The 18863-nt window shown below is 41.4% G+C and overlaps 5 protein-coding genes across 8 annotated transcripts; 3 read left to right on the top strand and 2 right to left on the bottom strand.

Moving 5' to 3' along the window:
- The first annotated feature begins 447 nt into the window (after positions 1–447).
- On the top strand, positions 448–2657 carry LOC131213577 (lysoplasmalogenase-like protein TMEM86A). Its single transcript, XM_058207645.1, has 7 exons — positions 448–632; positions 1062–1182; positions 1428–1597; positions 1671–1861; positions 1933–2048; positions 2128–2229; positions 2293–2657. The coding sequence occupies exons 2-7, from the start codon at positions 1156–1158 to the stop codon at positions 2440–2442; spliced, it is 756 nt and encodes a 251-aa protein (XP_058063628.1). The 5' UTR covers positions 448–632; positions 1062–1155; the 3' UTR covers positions 2443–2657.
- Positions 2658–3506: 849 nt separating this feature from the next.
- LOC131213231 (UV excision repair protein RAD23 homolog A-like) lies at positions 3507–6562 on the bottom strand. 2 transcript variants are annotated; one of them, XM_058207229.1, is made up of 3 exons: positions 6500–6562; positions 5630–6248; positions 3507–5504 (listed from the first exon to the last, which is right to left on the bottom strand). In XM_058207229.1, the coding sequence occupies exons 2-3, from the start codon at positions 6216–6218 to the stop codon at positions 4900–4902; spliced, it is 1194 nt and encodes a 397-aa protein (XP_058063212.1). In that variant the 5' UTR covers positions 6219–6248; positions 6500–6562; the 3' UTR covers positions 3507–4899. The 2 variants fall into 2 exon arrangements, with proteins under 2 accessions (XP_058063212.1, XP_058063211.1); XM_058207228.1 differs by having other exon boundaries at positions 3508–5504; positions 6386–6558.
- A 2360-nt stretch (positions 6563–8922) lies between these two features.
- Positions 8923–11672, top strand: LOC131214042 (RING finger protein 141-like). The gene is made up of 2 exons (XM_058208380.1): positions 8923–9514; positions 9599–11672. Exons 1-2 carry the CDS (start codon positions 9357–9359, stop codon positions 10386–10388), a joined length of 948 nt encoding a protein of 315 aa, XP_058064363.1. The 5' UTR covers positions 8923–9356; the 3' UTR covers positions 10389–11672.
- LOC131214039 (protein SPT2 homolog) lies at positions 10802–14894 on the bottom strand. Of its 2 annotated transcripts, XM_058208377.1 has the most exons (3): positions 14770–14894; positions 14185–14404; positions 10802–14112 (listed from the first exon to the last, which is right to left on the bottom strand). In XM_058208377.1, the coding sequence occupies exons 2-3, from the start codon at positions 14248–14250 to the stop codon at positions 12124–12126; spliced, it is 2055 nt and encodes a 684-aa protein (XP_058064360.1). In that variant the 5' UTR covers positions 14251–14404; positions 14770–14894; the 3' UTR covers positions 10802–12123. The 2 variants fall into 2 exon arrangements, with proteins under 2 accessions (XP_058064360.1, XP_058064359.1); XM_058208376.1 differs by having other exon boundaries at positions 14185–14888.
- Positions 14895–15602: 708 nt separating this feature from the next.
- LOC131214040 (run domain Beclin-1-interacting and cysteine-rich domain-containing protein-like) lies at positions 15603–18211 on the top strand. Of its 2 annotated transcripts, none has more exons than XM_058208378.1 (5): positions 15603–16649; positions 16713–16880; positions 16960–17157; positions 17224–17377; positions 17753–18211. In XM_058208378.1, the coding sequence occupies exons 1-5, from the start codon at positions 15679–15681 to the stop codon at positions 17978–17980; spliced, it is 1719 nt and encodes a 572-aa protein (XP_058064361.1). In that variant the 5' UTR covers positions 15603–15678; the 3' UTR covers positions 17981–18211. The 2 variants fall into 2 exon arrangements, with proteins under 2 accessions (XP_058064361.1, XP_058064362.1); XM_058208379.1 differs by having other exon boundaries at positions 17224–17312; positions 17753–17922.
- The last annotated feature ends 652 nt before the right edge of the window (positions 18212–18863 follow it).

Here is an 18863-nt window from a genome sequence, read left to right as displayed (position 1 = left end):
ATATCGAGAAGGAACGAAAAATGTGGGTTGGATGTGAATGAGTGGATACTCTCATTCAACATTACAACATTTTGTCGATGTAGAAAACTGAACCAATGCTCACTCTACATTTGTTGATAAAAATATGTACCAAACCACTGATGCCACTTCACACCTTTGCTTTAGAACGAACAGGCGATACCTTTTCGTGGTCCCGTTTTTTTTAATTTCCCGATTTCCCGGGAAAACAACAAACCTCCGATAAAACACATTCAAAACAAAAACAGCCACATGGGGAGGGCCGTCAATGTAAACTGTTTATAAACCAAACTAAACTTGACTTGACAGCAAAATGACAACGCTGGTATAACACACCCAGAGAACGAGAGAGAGAGAGAAAGAGAGAAAGAGAGAGAGTGAGAGTTTGTCGTTAAATTACTTGCATCCTTGATTAATTCGCTAATTAGTTCGGCTGACCTGCATACACCTACCTGCCCGTACTTTACGTAGGCGAAGTGTTGTTTGACAACTTCCTTCAATCTACAACAGGCTGGCGAAATACGTTCCTATGTTTTGCTATCGCTATTCAGTATCGCTCAGTATCGGCGCGGGCTCATCGTTAGACGGTTGAGCGTACGATTCTTTCATCGCAGGTCAGTAGGCAGAAACGTTAGAAGACTGATAATTCCGACCATTTTAGAAGCCGATCAACTCCGTTCAGATGCGTGGTTTCCCGGTGCCGCCAGTACATCGGACGAACTCCTGCGAGCGAAACTCTGAGATTGCGATAAGCTAACATTAGTGCCGCCCGTACACATAGCAGAGCATAGCTTGTTGTTTTCGTTGTTTCCTCTGCTAACTGCATGCCCAATTGGACCTAGTACCTCGCTCACACCCTCAACCGTTTCGTCGTAGCATAATTTCACTCCTTCAATCAATATCAATACCAAATCAAAATACGGCAAGTCGCCTTCGCATCGTCCATCTGACCAGGACCAGCCGTGCAACTGCTATGCCCGTTCGCGGTAGCACTCTTTCGCCATGCTACGTATTATTACTAATTACGTTCTTTATTTTTTCAGATTTATTTCATCCTTCGATTTAGTAGACTTTAACCTCACAGAACGTTAGCACTATCCGGCATTGGAATAAACATCACATTACGAAAAAGCAATAATGACGCGTGATGATGTCAGCGAAAATGTAAGTCTAAACCTATCTTCTCTAGCCTTCTTATCATACGATAAGCACCCTAACAGCCCGTTCCCATTGATAAGATAACCCGCTGCACCCTGACCATTGACCCGCGTAAAGTCGTGCATAGGCAGGAGCTGGAAGAATTATATCACGCCTAGAGAGAGTCTCTCAATCTCTTTCTGTCCCTATCTATCTATCTGTTGAAGGTAGCTTAATCCTAGTTTTGACAAGGCTTTTTTTTCTTATTTTAGAAAAATTCTCACAAATCCAAATTGATACCGTTTCTCACCACGACGATACTATATTTCTCGCTAATCGAACATACCGATCGTGCCACCACGCCATCGACGGTACTAAAATGTATGCCGATAATCAGTTTATTATTTTTCGTTATGCTGACAGAGACCAAAACTAAGGAAGCGTATGTTTGCAAAAAAAAATCCACCAAACAATAATCTAGAAGTATTAACGCGCGCCTACTAATACGATTTCAGGAGACGTTACAGCAGGTGCATTTGGCTAGGACTCTGCTTCTCGTCCGTGGGCGATTTGCTGCTAAATTATGATTTATTCGAAGCAGGAATGGGAGCGTTTGGAGCTGCCCAGGTTTGCTACATCGCAGCGTTTGGCTTCCGAAGATTGAAATTATGGATTGGCGCTATCTTATATGTGGGCGGAATCATGGGTAAGTCTAGTGCAGTTCGGTTTGGTTTCGACCAGGTCGCACATCACTCATTTCTCTTTTTCTCCTCATAGCGACGGCTCTCTTCTATGAAAACCTGAACTCCATCATCAAAATATGTCTTCCAATGTACGCTGTGCTCTTGCTCACCATGTGCTGGAGGTCGTTAGCGAGAATACAAACCCCTAATGTAAGCTACCGATACCGATCACCTCTAACCCATGGAGCCATTTCTCATGTTTTTCCACGCAATTTTCATTTGCAAACAGAACCTACTGCAGCTTGCGTGTGGAATAAGCAGCATTTTATTCGTATTGTCAGACGGCATAATTGCGTTTGACAAATTTTATACCCCTATCTATTCAGCACAGGTAAGCAATTTTAGCGCATACTTTATTCTATCTGTTATCAACTCATCTTTGTTTTTATTTCAGACTTATATAATGATAACATATTACATTGCACAAGCTGGAATCACACTCAGTATAACAGATCACAGATTGGATGAATTTGCAAACACTTTGGACTCGCCGAAGCAGCTGTACAAGAAGACTGCATCCAAAAACAAATCCAAGTCGTCCTGAACACTGTTGTTGTACAACACCCTAAATTACATTGTTCCATCAAAGCGATCGAGCAGCTCGAGCGATCAAAGCGATCGAGCAGCATCGAGTAGATTACAATATCTGTGATTCTGTATCTTCCTACTATTCAGGACTATTCTTTTTGAAATGAATTTTGTATTCTTTTGATGAAAATTTGAATAAACGAGCGTGCAATATTTTAATCTGCATTTAAAAACCAACCACAGTTTTTTTCCTTTCTTTTGCGACATGCGATCACGTTAAGAGACCTCCCTTTCGCTCCGAAAACTATGTTAAAGTAACTCAAATAAATATTGTTTCTTTGCAAATGATTCGGAACACCCAAAGTTACGCTACATTCAATAGATCCAGTATTTTCTGTCGCCAACTTCGTACGCCAACCATCTGCTAGTCGACAGTGAGTGAACCAACTACATCCTAGTTCCTAAGAGGTCCCTCTCTCGCGGATGTCCTCGGCTTGGATTGCTTTGGTAATGTTTCGGTACCTTCGGCAACGGCTACCGGGACCTTCACCATCCGTCATCGGCCTATCTCATAAAACTATAGATAGTTCGCAGCACTAGACCTCTGACTTGGTCCAGATCGTGTTCGGTCTCTGTCTCTTTCTTTTCGTCTTCTACGCCTTTAGTCGGGTTTAAGCTCCAGACATTCATTCCTATTATGTGGATACACCAGAAGTTGCGCAAAACTAATGCCTCACTCGTCGATGCTCGCTCGCAGAGGAGACTAACCCCATAGCTGCGGCCGATGAGGGCCAAGAAATGAAAGGACCGTTTGAAATACTCGAACCACACACATTACATACCACAAGGTAGCTTCCACTAGTCTCGTTAACTTTTGTGCAAAGCTGTACAGAAGTATTCCTACGTGATCAGTCAAAGCCGATACAAATCCAAGCAGTCATATATGTCTAGAAGTTAATGAAGATTTTGTATGTTCTGCTGTTGTACTCGTCGAAATGGTGGACGATTTTCCGCACAGTAAAGAACCGACCCAAATGCCATAGTTCTAAAAGTTAATAACGGTTTCAAAAATTTATTCCAAGTATGTGATGGCGAGGCTGCAACGACGGCGATGCGAGAGCGACCGGGATAACAGATTGTTGGACGAAGGCGCTCGATCAGGAGCGCTGGAGATATGCCTTATTGCATGTCAGAACCCTGACCGGTAGTGATGCCGGGTGTGTTAGTAAGCCGAAAACGGATTACACGAAGAGCCTAGCCTAGCCTTGTCTCCTTGCTGGAGTTGAGATCTAGTACAAGTCCAGTCGGTGCCAGTCCACTGGCCTACACTGATGAAATGAATATTAAAGAAACAGTAGCGGTCTTAAGAAACTGCATCATCTTCAAATGATAAATAGAATCCTCTGGAAATAAGTCTGTGTCTATATGTGCCACCGTAGTCCAAGCAATCCTCCACTGTTACACAAAAAGAATTGATTTTTTTCGCTGCTAACAAACATGAATTAAAGGTCATTAAATTTTACCAACGTTCTATGCCCGCCGTTTATTACTGGACTTTCCGTAGGTATTATACTCCCAACATTTTCGAATAATGAGACAGAAGAAATCTAGGCACTGAGAGTTATGTTTTTTTAAATAAGATATTTTTGATAGAAAAGGCGGTTTGTTTAATCTTAAAGGAACGGAGTGGGCCGTATGTATGATAGGAAGTGCGTTGAAAATGGCTTACTTCTTAATTCATTCATTGAATTTTATTGAATAACAAAGTTCATCGTACATACGGCTCGGTCTGTTCTTACAGATAAGAAAATATACAATTTTAAATTTTGTTTTGCATTAGAACACAAACTTGATAGGAACACCACCAAACACACGCAAAGTCGTACACTTCATCTTCGTACACGTCTTTCTTTGGAGCTTTGGAGCGCAGAGAGAAAAATAATTCCTTTTTTTATATATGCAGCAAAAGCAAACGATGCGCATTTACAATATAAGTATGAAAACGCAGGTGCCCAACGGGGCACCCACGGGGTGTGCTGAAATGAACGGCTTTTGCACCACACTTTTCGTTGGAGAAATAATAGTTTCTCGCAACGCACATAACGGCAAGCGTTTTGATGAAACAATTTTTGTGTTTTCAGTTCACTGTGGCGACTAACTGTGAAAAGTGTACCTTTAATTATTTTGCTTGAACTGGAAAGTAAGATTGAACAAGTCTAAGCTTAAATTGTTAAGTTTTGTTTCTTCAGAGGTTCTTCGTTCCGAGACTCTCTCAAGTGTTAAGTTTAGTGTTAATAAAATACGCGATACAATGTATCTGAATTTCATGTCCACATACAAAAGAAAAGGCACACCCTTGTGGGTACCAGTACTACATAATCGGGTGAAAGAGTTTGCGTGGGTGTTGTAGTGAGTGGGATATTACCATTCCTAATAAGAGTAAAGAACGAGTGAACCTTTTATATCGAATCGCCTAATCATCGTCGTCGAGGTTCTGCGAGACAAGAAATTCGGCAGCTTTATACTCGTCGCGCTCGCACGCAATATACGCCTGGATAACAAGATGCTCAGGATATCCGAGAGCCTTTAAACGATCAATTGCGTCCATGTCGGATGGCGTCAGGCTGTTCACCATTGCGGCGGCGATGCCTTCCAGTTCTTGTGACCCTCTATTCTCTGGTCTAGCATCCGAGCTCTCATTGATCAGTTCTAGAAACTCCTCCTGGTTGTTGGTGATTATGCGCATAAGATCTGGATTGCTGGATTGGATTTTCTGCATTAGCAACGGCAACAGCGTTCGGTCCTCTCTCAGCAGACGCTTCATGTCGGCAAAAACGGGGTTATCGCGCAAGAACGCTAGCGGGTTGCCGCCGGTTCCAGCGTCCGCTCCGCTCATGCTTTCCACGGCTAGCTGCGCTGCACCCCATCCGCCAATTCCAAGCCCTTCGCCCATGCCTTCGCTAGCAACAGCAGATGACTCGCCCATATTCTCCATCAATAGGTATTCAACCGCACGGTCAGGATTGTTCGCGCAAATTTCCAGCGCGATAATGGCGCTCTCTTCCGAGTAACCCATCTCTTCCGAAAGTGAAACCGGATCAGTTACGGATAAAAGGCAAATTGAAGTGGAGAAACAACAAACGAAATTATAATAAAAATATGACTAATTGTGGATCATGTTTTTATACCGATGCGTAACATACCTTTAATTCTTTGTACATTGACTAGCAACTCTTCGGGTACTGCGCCGGTTGATGGGCTGGGATTTTCTTCCTTTGCAGCGTCGGCCGAAGCCGTTTGTTGATTGCTATCGGTACTAGTAGTGGCAGGTGGGGCGGCAGTAGACGATGCCGGCGAGGACGAAGCTGCTCCCTCGGAGGTCTCTCCTGTTTGACCCTTTTTCTCACCTATAGCTTCCGCTTTATTTTGTTCTGCTGGCTTATTGCCTTGTTGGACAGATTCCGTTTGCTTGCTCGGTATGGAACCACCGGCATCCAACTGCTCAGCTCTTTCCAACGCGTCAATTCCAGTAGGCAAAACAGACGGCCCAGGTTTTGGTGGGGTCTTTTTGTTCATTACTACGACGAACCGCTTGTCCGAAAGGTTGTAGTAGCTGAGTGAGTTCTCATCTTCCATCACTTTGCCGAGATAGATAAGCATTTGACGTTCGACCGGGTATTCAGAGCCGGTAACGGCACTGATCATTTCCTTGAGCATGACAACTGTACCATTCTCCACGTCTACTTCCAAATAGAATGTCTGCTGCTTTAGGGTTTTTACAGTGATTTTCATTCTGACTACTAGTATATGGCATGGACCGTTCTGTAAAGAAAGGAAACAGCTATGCTTATATAGTTCCGTGAATTCTGTCTTAGCATAGACAACATTGAACCACGCGGACCTGCGAAAGTCCAAAGAAACTTTGCGACAAAATATCAGACGCGTCAAGCGACTATTACCTGACAATTACAAATGTATCTTTGTTCCGAAACAACAGTGAATCGTTCGGCAATAACGAATCGATAACACTAAACTAAAACGCCAAATGAAAGAAACGCGGTACAAATGTTCACCTTTCAGGAAAATGATCGCTATACCACAAAAGATGTGCCTCTCAGTTGACCTGTGTAGCCCGCACTACGACTGTAAATGATTTTCAATATTTCATTTGACGTTCGCGTTGTTGGCTGTCAATACAAGTCCTACAGAAACCCACCGTGCTTTACGAGTTTCGGTTTAAACAGAACGTCAAATAGCGGTATCGCAGATAGAGACTCAGCCATTTTGACGACCATACAACTTGTACGCAATTCTGAAAATTAAGCCCCACAATTTTTATGAACCCTAAAGCCCGGTTCACACGCTCCAATGCATCGCTACGATGCATTATCTGTCAAAGTCATTTATCGTAGCTGTCTGTGGAGCGTCCACACGCTACGATTTTTCATAACTATATGCAACGGATCTACCGTTGTCAGTATTATGGAAACAGCCATGGAAGCAACACTGTGTTGCTTTGTCTTAGCATTGTGCTTTTCGGTTGAAAAGCGAAAAAAAGAATGTGCGAAGAGTTTACTGTGGTCGAGGAAATGGCTTTTAAAGCGAAGCCATTATTCTCACGTTACACTTTTGCGTGAATTGGAAGACAAACCAAACGATTGGAGGAACTATATGAAGATGAACGTGGAAACATACACAGATTTACTAAATATGGTGACCCGTACATTGCCAAACAAGATACGGTTATGCGGTAAGCGATTTCTCCCCATGAGAGGCTAACGGACACATTACGATTTTCAACTACGAGGAGGAGCTATAAGCGTCGTCTAGACGCAGACGTCTAGAAATATGCACAACGAAATAAAAACACGAAACGTGTTCATCACGACAAATTATCATATTTTCCTGTTTTGGACTAATTGTTTCAATGCAATGCATTCCGTCCAAAACGAACCAGTTGTGCACTTTATCCCTTATGTAAAATATGATTGAAACAAGAAACACATGCACATTTGAACCAATAATAGCAATTTATGATTTAGAATAACGAATGGAATTTATTACAAGCCTGTCAAAGATGAACACTGGATTAATTTTCAGAAATGAACAAGAAAATAAAATAATGATACTTGATATTATGAGTATTTCATTAGTACACTTTCTTTTTGCTTAGAAGTGAGCATTGATTTAAATTTTAATTCAATGTACTTCACAGCATTTTCCAACTCGTACGTCGAGCTCGAAAAATTGAAGATTGACAGATAAACGGCCTATCTGGGGCGCCAGACGAAGCGTTTTAACAGAAGCGCAAGCAGTTTGGCATTTATCTGAAATGACAAAAACGATTAGTTGCGCTTCGTGTAGCCAGGCAGATATGGTAGCAATAAAAGTTGTTCTCTGATCGGTCGAAAGCATTTTTATGTTGTAGAATAGACTGATGGTGATGAAAGCGATGATAGCCTAATCAGAAAGGAGTATTCAAACTTTCAGAGCGAAGTCAGTTTCGTTATACAGCGTTATGCATTACTGTGGGCCACACAGAGCGCAAATCGGAGTGTAAAAACGTCAAACCGTTTACGCTTCGAGTGGCACGTTTAAAATATAAAACGGAAATGTCAAACGTATTTAGATTCGTGTTTTTGGTTCGAGAAAATAGATCTCGAAGAGGTAAGTTGATTTCTGAATACTGTTTCCTGTTTTTTTTTTTAGATTTTGTTGCTGTACCAGCAAATAAGAACTTACATTATCCTCTGTTTGTAAGCAAAGCGTTTGCAAACGATGTTTACGTGTCCGATGAAACAGTATTCAGTATTCAGTGTCCGAAGTATAAACGTTTTGTCTAAGTTCTGCTACCTTGAATGAAGCATCCAAAATATAAACAAGCGGCCAAAATAAAACATCAACATGTCAAACCGCCATCAACCGCCACTTGTTTGAAAATTAGTCAGATATTGATGCATGTTTGCTAAGATTTTCTAGATCTGCGTCGATTATTCAAAAGTGACATAAGTGGCGTCTGCGCAGCGAATATCGTAACGATTATCGTAGCGTGTGGACCGGACTTAACAACGGGTAATAAATGTACTAGGAATAGCTTATTTAGTCTAAATATTGAAGCAATTTACTTGTATTCGAATGAGAAATATCAAAATAGGTCAACAACTCAAATTAAATCAAAAATCAGTTGCTTTTACAAACACTCTACAGGAATAAAACTTAACGAAAGATTCAAATAGCATATACGTTTTGACAGCAGCACAGCAGTTTGGCATTAATCTGAAATGCCAAAAACATTACGTTACGCTTCGTCTGTCCCCGCAGTAAAGCTTGACCAAAAGCTCATCGGAAGCTTGTCCGATTTGTCGCAATGCTTTGTAACTCGTTGTAACTCGAACTCGTGTCGTTGTTTGCCGGAAACTCGTTGTAACTCGTACGATATTTAGTATCATTTGTCACTGTTGAATGTATTTGCGAGAAAAACTATTTCGCACTCCTAGTTGTAGTTTTTTAGCGCAAGTTGGTGCGAAAATGCTGCAATACTGAGCATGTGGTGGACGAAATAGTAGAAAAAGCAAAAATATTTTTCACCAAAACAACCTGACAGAGTTTGACTCATGACAACATTTCACGCATTTCCAGCAGCGGGAGTGATAGGTCCTCTGGCACAGTACTAACGTTACACAGTTTGCATTTGTATTCCGCCGAACTAAATACAGCTCTATTGAAGGGCGATTTTTTTTTCTAACACGCCATAACCCAATTGACATTCGCTGTCTTTCGTCATCATCAACTCACAAAACTACAAGTTTCGCGAAAAGCGATGGTTTTGTGCGAATCAAATCTTTCGGTACTCATTTTGGTGCACTAGTTTGCGAGTTTGCCCAAAGCAAGCGGTAAGCAAGATAAACTCGAAAAAAAAATTTAAAAAAAATGGGCGGCCAAGCGCTGAGTTTGTCGCAGAAAATTCTCCCCAACGACACGGTTGACTCACTGCAGTTCGAGATAAAGAAGCAAGTGCACATTTTCTCCGAGATAAACAATCTTGCTTACGAGGACTTTCAGAAATGCCTCACCGACCTCAACCGACTGTAAGCAAGCTCCTTTTGCTAGACGTGCATCTCTAAGCAGCAGCGACTGAGCAATTTAATTTTGGTTTCCTTATCCCGCCACAGCTCGCGAAAATGCCTTGATCCAAGCGGCAAGCAGCTAGTATTCGCTGTAAAGAAGGGCACGGATAATTCTATTCTGTGGAAGCGAACAGTTCGCATCGCCTGTGTGAAGATTGAGCCGGAAACATGCAAGGTCGACTGTTTCAAGCTGCTTACATTGCAGCAGTTCTTGCGAGTATTCCGCACGTTCCAAACAAACCTCCACGCGATAGTGACTGTAGAGAGCCAGCGAATCCACAGCCCCGCGGCGAGCCCCTCTAAATCGAGTCGTACGAGCGCGAGCTTTAACAGCACCGTAAACGTCGATGGGGATGGTGATGACGGACAGACAAATGAACCGGATCCGTGTGGGGGGGAGGCAAGATCGACGACCCCGACTTCCTCATCCGCGTCGTCCTCCTCGGCTGCGTTTACTTTTCCGGAAGGTACCACTGCTTCGGTGCTGATGGCCCACGTTGATGCTATCACGGCGGCTGGTGCGATCCCAGGGATAGCTTCTGCCGGCAGCGATCAGAATGAGTGTTGCATCTGTTTGGAGCGCAAACCCGAGGTATCTCTCCCATGCGCGCACAGCTACTGTATGCCCTGCATCGAGCAATGGAATATCCATCAAAAAACGTGTCCTATCTGCGATGAAGCATTGGCGAGCACCGACGACACTTGGGTCCTATCCGAGATGCCAGAGGCCGACGAGGTCAGCGAAGAAATTTGCGCCACGCTAATGAAACTGTCGGCCGAGACCGTGGATAATGAAAGCGAGAAGAATTGGTGGCGCCGCATGCTGAATTTGTGATTTGTGCCTGACTTACACCAGGTGCCCTGAAATTACCGTAGATGACGGGTATTAAGACCCTACATCTATTAAGACCCTACATCTATTAAGACCCCCCTCATTTTTAGATCAAAAATTTAAGAAAAACCTAAATTACTTTATTTTCATTTTTTAACGACTTTTTTATAACTCATTCGTCATAGAAATTATGAAATTCTTCAGTCTCAAACATATCTTCTGTTTCCAAACATTGATTAACCAGTTTTCTAGCTAATTCTTCCATGTCATCATCATCTGTGTCTGAGGAATCACTTTGGGCAAAAAGAGCATCATCCTCAGAGCCAGCTAATGCATTACTAATACCTGCTTTTTAAATGATTTGATGATAACATCTTTCTTGATGGAATCCCATGAAGTTTTCACCCACTGGCAGACTTGTGAGATTGTTGGCCTCTTTATCAAGCCCCATGAAGATAAATTTGTATCAGATTCACTCATCCATTTGGTCCACTCCTCCTTCATATTTGCCTCAAAAGGGTTAATTGATACTGATATCAAGAGGGTGCAATTGACTTGTGCGACCACCTGGAATGACTGCTAACTGGGTTCTCAGTTCTTTAGCCTTTTGCTTTACCTTTTCCGTCAAATGCCCTCTAAACTAATCAAAAACCACAAGAGAATTCTTCTTCAACAGGCCTCCAGGTCGCCTAGACCATACCTTATTAAACCACAAGTCCATGCCTTGCTGGTCCATCCATCCTTTTCAATGAACATGAATCAATACTTCTGTGGGGATTTTGTCCTTAGGCAGGGTTTTACGTTTGAAGATTAAAAGGGGAGGCAACTTGGTGCCATCAGCCATGCATTAACGGGTTAATCCAGCCAGCCGAGACGCTGACTACACCTATTAAGACCCCCCTGGATTTTAGACTGACTTTTTTTTGCAAAAAAGGTGGGTCTTAATACCCGTAATCTACGGTACTTCATTTCTCGCGCTTTATTTGGTTTGATTTGATTTGTTTTGCACCCGGGAGAATGGTGAAAGTCAATGAAGAGCGCAATGGATACATCGACCAAAACGGAGTCATCGTTTTCATTAATGTTTTATCTTGTTTAGTTCCCTTGAAGTTCTACTTGTTGTCTTTAGCACAGATTATTTGTTTTTACAGTCTAGCTGAAATGCCCCAACATATGCTAATTGTGAACATTTACATAAAAGTAATTAGAATAACGCTCACGTCTGCTAACTAGTCCACAAAAAAATAAAAATCAAATGAAAGTAAGCTTAAGGATTATTTTCGATGCGTCTATGACGACGTAAGGTGAACAAAGAATCAAAACCGAAAATATTTTTTTTGTGATGTTTTCTCTTTTAAGTATAGAGTTTTACGACACCCTAGAGTGCCCCATTGTCAGATTCGAAAACACCGTTTCTCCAGTATTCGTTATACTTTCTATTCGTTCACATGTTCTGTATTCATTACAACTTGAACGATGCTCTACTCTTCTTTCATTGAACAAGTAAATACAGGGTTTCAACGAATATTTGAAAAAAGCGAAAAGATACGTACAGTGCAAATGGCCCTTTCATGAATTACAAGTGAAATCTCAAACTCATTTAAAGTGAAATGGAATAGTCCAAATTAAGGATAATTGGTATGAAATTGATAGAAAACTTTTCACTCGGCAATAACTAATCCCGTTACCTAGATTGTGCGTATGTTGCCGCGAGTAAAATTATCTGGCACGCACCAGCTCATCTCTTCTTAATCGAAGCCTTTTTCTTCACCATCTTACGCCGTTTCTCCTCTTCTTCCATTCGCATATCCTCGAGATCTTCCATAATACCGATTTTTTTACTGATGAACTCCTCTCGCATCTGCTGTGCGTATGTCGATTCCATGTTGTCGTCATCCGCTTCATAATCGTCGTTCTGGTAACGCGACTTATCGTAGCCGAAAATCTCTTTGATTGCTGACGAATAATCCTCCTCGCAGTCGCCGTCATCGATGAAGTCATCCATCTCGCTATCGTGTTCGGTGTCGCTGTCGATGACCCGACGTTTCTTGACCCCACTGGTCCCCCCTCCATGGCGCGAGGGGTGACCTCGGTCCATACTATTAGCACTGGGTCGCTTCACTGAGCGTTGAACATCTGATGGTGGAAATTGGCGCGTCTTGGCAAGCTCTGGTTGTAAAGGGCGCTTAGTCGACACTCCGGCTACAGGTTTGGTAGCTGACTGGCTATTTCGTATGCTACTGTTCGTTGTGCTCTTGGACGACAAGTGCCGCGGGGCATTAACTATTGCCGACGAAGCCGTCGTAGACGACGTAGCCGACGAGTTGCACGATTTACTCTTCACAATGCCTGGCACCTTTGAGGTTATCGTTGACGTGACAGTTTGTATTTTGTTGCATCGAACAAGTTGAACATCTGTGGAGGTCATTTTAGAAGTTGACGTCGCCATATTGAGTGATTTTCCAGCTGTTGCCGAAACTATTTTCGGAGAAGAAACCGCTGTTCTTGGAACACTTAAAGGTTTCACTTTGGGTCCAGCTGACGAGGCCTGTTGGTGCTGGGTGGGCTGAACACTAGATTCTTTCGATTGCGGTTCCGTTCGACGTTCGGACATCTTGGGTATCGGTTTATAATTTAGTGCGGCGCCAAACTTTCCTCCTGTCCCTGATGCATCATTTGAAGACCGAACACCGGAGTCACCTGTTTGCTGGTTAGATTTAACCCATGAACCACCACAATTGAATGCTGCATGTCCGGTGAAAGATGGTTTGACCACCCCGGTTGTCGGTGGGATACCGGGCAACTTGCCTGCCGCACGGAGTGCTTCCAATTTCATCAGCTTTTGCTCCTTTTCCTTATCCGAGAGCTTTGGATCATCCTTGATCCGGTCGCGCAATCGTCTCATCTCTTGAAAAGCCATGCGCTCCTCATGCTCCTGTTTTTCCTTCTTCGTCATCAGTCGCTCCGGTTCCTGGGTCTTTTTCTCGGCTACGACATCCACCTTGACGGGTTCGTACTGCTTCTGCTCGGCTAATTTTATCAACGTTTTAAAATCGGGCGGAGGAGGACCGCTTGGTTTACGCCCGCCACTGTTGCTCTTCTTGTCAGCCAATTTCGACCGTTTGATATCCACGTCTGTGCGACGCTGTTCTTCTACTGGATCGTCCGATCGTTCTGGTACACGGTTACATCGAGTCCCAGGATCGCGTTGATTACTAACACAGCGCCCGCCATCACTGACCGTGCGCGCTTTTCGGCTGCGCGGCATTTGCTCTTCCTCGACCTGACGTGTAATAGCATCTTTAACGCGAGCCTTCGTCTGCGCCAGATCTTCCTTGTTCATCGTTCGCTTTTCCGCTTCCTTGAACTTCTCCTTTTCCGGGTTGTTTTTGTACTTGTCCATCAGCTGCTTGTAAAATTGTGAGGCCACGTTCGAAGTATAGCCGTAGTCGTCCTCATCTGGCTGATCCAGTTCCCCATTGTCCTGACCAGCATCATCCATAACCGACTTATTGGCCGACTTGATCACCTTCAGCATCTTCTCGATCTTTTTCTTTGCTTTCCCGTCCCTCTGCTCCATCAGCTCTTGTGCCTTGCGCCGCTGCTCTAACACCTTGGCTCGTTCCTCTTCATCTTTTTTTGCCAGAAACTTCTTTATATTATCCGACAACTTCTTCTCTTTAGCCTCCTTTTTCGGTGGTGAGAACTTGGTCGTGTAGTAGCGACTCTGGAAATGGTGACAGAAGAAGGAAGACTAGTTATACCATGCTGCCAAGCTAGCAGAATCCGAAACACTTACCTCGCCATGTTGGCCTACGGTGGATGTATTTTGTTTGGCGAGTTTTATCACTTCTAAAAAGTTCATATTTCGTCGTTTATTCGGTCTATGTTGGAGCTGGATAGTTGTTCAGCCGAACCGCTACGTGATGTCGTACAGTTTGCTAGATTTTTTCCTCACGCCGTTACTTATTAGATTGTAAATCTAATAATCTAAATGCACAATCTAACATAACCTATAGCTATTGAAGTACACAGAGCACAGTAATGTAATTGGTTAAAAAGACGACGTGACTTGCGAATCCTACAAAAATATTACTATGACAACAGCAACTGGTTGTTGTTCCAGACAGCTTGAACAATGTATCATTTCGAACCATGCGTCGAGCAACTCGAAAAGACGAGAAGAGAAAGATGTAAACTAGCAATACATTCGTTTCTTCCCACAAATGGGCCGTTGCACTTTCTCAAAGAGTATCCAAATACTCAGTCTCAGCTCAAACTGAGTGTAAAATCTGTGTTCCACTGATGGAACACACTTTCACAACGCAACGATACCGTAATAGTGACCAAAGCTGAAGAGCTAGAGCTAAAGCCGTAGACTCACGCGTTACAACTACCGTTTATGTAGAACGACGATTGAGAACGACAAAGCATTAACCAAGACACTGTTTTCAAACTAATGAAATAGCAAAAACGACTATTCCTCTCCTTACATATTGAACTTCTTCCATCAGACCATTGAACATAGTACAAAATACTCTTCGGGCTCGCTAATCGTAATCGAAATGGTATTTGACAACTAGTTTGGTTATTTCTACAAGTCCATCTCGTACAACATCGGACACGTTCATTCAAGAACGCTGTGTTCAACGTTCGTCTAAAGTCCTGCATCGAAACTTCGTTCTACCGCTGAGTTTGAGAAATGGTACATAGATTATGTTTTCGCAAATGTTCTCATTCAATAACAGTGTAATAATTTTTTTCGAACGATCTAAAAGAAAAAAAACATATGCAGCAAATCTTCGGATTTCTAATATTCACAATTTGTGATTTACTTTTGTGATTTACATTTGTGATTTACATAGATGAGCCGAATATTGATGAATGCATTATTGATCGTTTGAAGTCGAAAGAAAAGTTGAAAAAAAAATTCTCGAATAATCTCGGTATCAATTCCATTTTTCGTTGAAAACGGTGGAATAGTATAGTATAGGTATAATATAATTTTGATTTTAGTCATTCTGTTTGAACAAGATAGCTCTAATTAATTCGATTACTATTTCGAAAAGCGATAAATGAGAACAGCTACACGTTGCAGTTCGACAGCAAATGCGTTTCTCCTCAGCGTTTCTTGATTAGAAAGTTACGCATAAGCTGCTGTCTGTTTGACGTTCGCTTGACGTTTGTAAACTTGCATTCTTCTGAGGCAGCATAAAAGTTCTGAACATAAATATTAGTTATTAAAAACAGTGAACAATGAGATCAGTGACACTTGTTTTATGTTAGACAAAACATGAGCAATTTATACCACCGAGGCCGAAACCGTTTCGAGGAAAGATCATACAGTTCAGGCAGTTTGCCCATCACTGAGAGATCTGTTACAAATAACAAGTCACAAAGTTTTCCCGATTTGGCAGATTCAGCATCACTAACAGCAGAGAAGATAGGCCAGAGCAACAAACCTAGCATTCCGTACTTTAACTATTATGACTTTAACAGTTTACCGTCATCGTCTACCTCAACTGCAGCGCCAATGCTGTCCTCTGTTGTTCCGACAGAGTATGGCGAATATCGAGTAACACCAACACTTAAAACGAAGACGGCGATAGGTTTCTTGGACGATTTCACCCCACAAAAGGGACAAAAACTTTTAAAAAACTCTAATATGTTTGATGGGGCGTGCAGTCTTTGGCCTGACTCATCGCTGGAACGCTTGCCTTCCGAGCATGGACGCATGCAGATGCTAAAGTCTGTTTACTTTTCCCGAAATAATTATGACTTGGATAAAGAAAACGCTCACTTCAAATTTGCCGAGGCTCTGATATCAACATTCGAATTATTGAAATGGAAAAAATGTGTGAACTGCACGTCTAAGGACTCTCTGTATTCTACGAACTGGGATTCGAATCTTGAAAGCAGTTCAACAGTGTACAAAAATTCAAATGAAGACATTGTTTCTGAAGAAAATTTTGATGCTGTCGAAGCAAGAGAAAATGAATGTGATATAAAGACCTACTCTGCCGAAGAAATTGCAATGGGCCTTCTGAATAAATTTCAAGATAAACAATTGCCATTTGCATGCGATTTCATGTGGATGGTTTGCGAAAAAGATGTACCTCAAAACAATCTTCCGATGCCAAGCGGGAATATAATCGATCCGGATGAAATGCACATACTAGACGTAGGAACCTTATTCAGAGGAACCCATGAATGGGCACCTCCTCGGCCACAAGTCATATTTACTTATAAGCCTCCTTCATTAGAGTGAGTTGTTCTTGAATAATTGAGAGGCAATGAAGTTCATTATTATTATTATTTTATTTTCAGTCGCCGTGCACAAATGAAAATGCAAGGAAACCGTTGCGAAGGATGCGGTATTAAAGTAAATCAAGCGTATATTAACCGGTACAGGTATTGTCATTACACTGGAAAGTACAACTGCTCCAGTTGCCACAAGAATCAGATGGCAATAATTCCAGCTCGAGTAATTCAAAGGTAACCAGCTGATGCAAAAATATAGAAGAAAAATATTGTATCCGTTAACTACATGATTCGTATCTTTTTTTTCATGCAGATGGGATTTCACGATTCTTCCAGTAAGTGTATTTGCTTATCGGATTCTTTGCGATATTTGGAACACTCCACTGTATCGTGTAAATCATCTGTGCCCAGAGTTGTACAACAATGTCAAACATCTTAGAAGTGCTCGCCAAATACGAGTAAATTTAAAATATGTTAAAGATTTCATAATGATTTGTCGTCATGCAGCAAGGTGTGTATTGTATAAGCAGAAAATCATACCATATTAGCTAATATAAACCTTTTTACATTATTTAAGCATCCATTGTGTTTTCCAAGAAGTGCCTGACTATTTTACATCCGATGTTGACATGTATGGCATGGCAGATTTTTTGGCTGTAAAAAATGGTGAGCTATCTCGAGTATTGGTATCACTTGTGTCTCGATGTGAAAAACACATTTTGAATTGTGAGGTATGTACTGTTTTCCTTTGTATTTTTCTTAATCCTCTGGGCGAAACTTCTATAAAACGCTGTAAACGCGAATTCATGATTTTTCTGTGCAGTAGGTATAACTCATAAATACTTACTGTAACTTATGGCAATTCAATAAAAACGCTTCAATAATTTCATACTGTAGCGAAACACTTTTAACCTTTGTTTTTGAGACAGCAGTTAAAATGTCCAAATCATATACAACAATATCTACTGTAATGAAACTGAAAGAGATACAAACAGTAAACTACTTTTAACCAAGGGATGAGATACAGCTATATGAATGATATTAGTTTTAAAATGTTTATTTAGGAAAACATTTGTTTATTCTATTTGAACTTTTTTTCATTTTAGCTCTGCATGGCACGCGGGTTTGTTTGTGAAAAGTGTATTGATAAAAATGCAGACGATGTTGGATTGAGTAGTAAGAACATACTACTACCTTGGCAATCGAACGTTTATCGTTGTGATAAGTGCGGTACATGTTATCACAACACATGTTGGAAGAAAGAAAAGAATTGTAAAAAATGCCATAGAATCTCAATGAGGGCAAGCCTTACTGAAATTAAAATACACTCGTAAATTATGTTTAAAAAGCATAAAATAAGATGTAAATTCAAGTGCAAGTAAATGAATAGCATCCGATGAATCATATGAATTGTGTGCGTTATGTTTACCATACTCCTGCTGGTTTTTCCCGTATAACCTATGATAGGAAAGGATCAATTACTTTATCTCCTTCGACAAACTTATATACACATACTTTTAATGACACATAAAATCAATACAGATAGGTATGGAATAAAATTGTACAAGATCTAATATTATTCGTAAAATATATTGACATGTTCAGAAGCTGATGGGTGCTCTTAACCTGTGATGAACTATGGACCTTGAACGCTTAAAAAGATTCATACCATTTAATACAGCAATGACATGATGACCTTCGACATTAAATTTTTCTGAACAGCATTCATAGCAACAGGTGAGCACGAACCTGGTACCTAACTCAAACTTCAAACGATTGCTAGCAGTCGACAGTAGTGGAGTCAATTTACGTCCGCTTAGCGACATCTTTGAAACGCTGAAATGGTTTCGAATTTGAAAATGGTGAGACTTGCATATAATATATTAACAATAAGTAACAACTAAATAGTACTGTAATTGCACCTTAAGTGCCTAGTTAAAACATCCGAATTCAAAAACAAGAACATTAGTTTTATGTGTATGTATGCTTAGTGCCACATGTTAAATCATATGTATTGCTTGAGCTTTATAAAAGGAAAAAACTATTTTCTACCCATTGCCTATTGCTCAATCGAAAACGAAACGTACAACTAAAGATCAAAATGTTATGTACTCCTTAGTTTGTTCGCGATCAGAGTACTATAGCATATTATGTATTGCAAGTGTTCCAAATTAGAAAAAAGTGATTTAAACGTACAAACCAAAAACTACGTGTGTT

This window comes from Anopheles bellator, chromosome X (genome assembly GCF_943735745.2).
Source record: "Anopheles bellator chromosome X, idAnoBellAS_SP24_06.2, whole genome shotgun sequence".
Taxonomy (NCBI): Eukaryota; Metazoa; Arthropoda; class Insecta; order Diptera; family Culicidae; genus Anopheles; species Anopheles bellator.
This window is presented reverse-complemented; position numbering and strand designations above follow the sequence as displayed.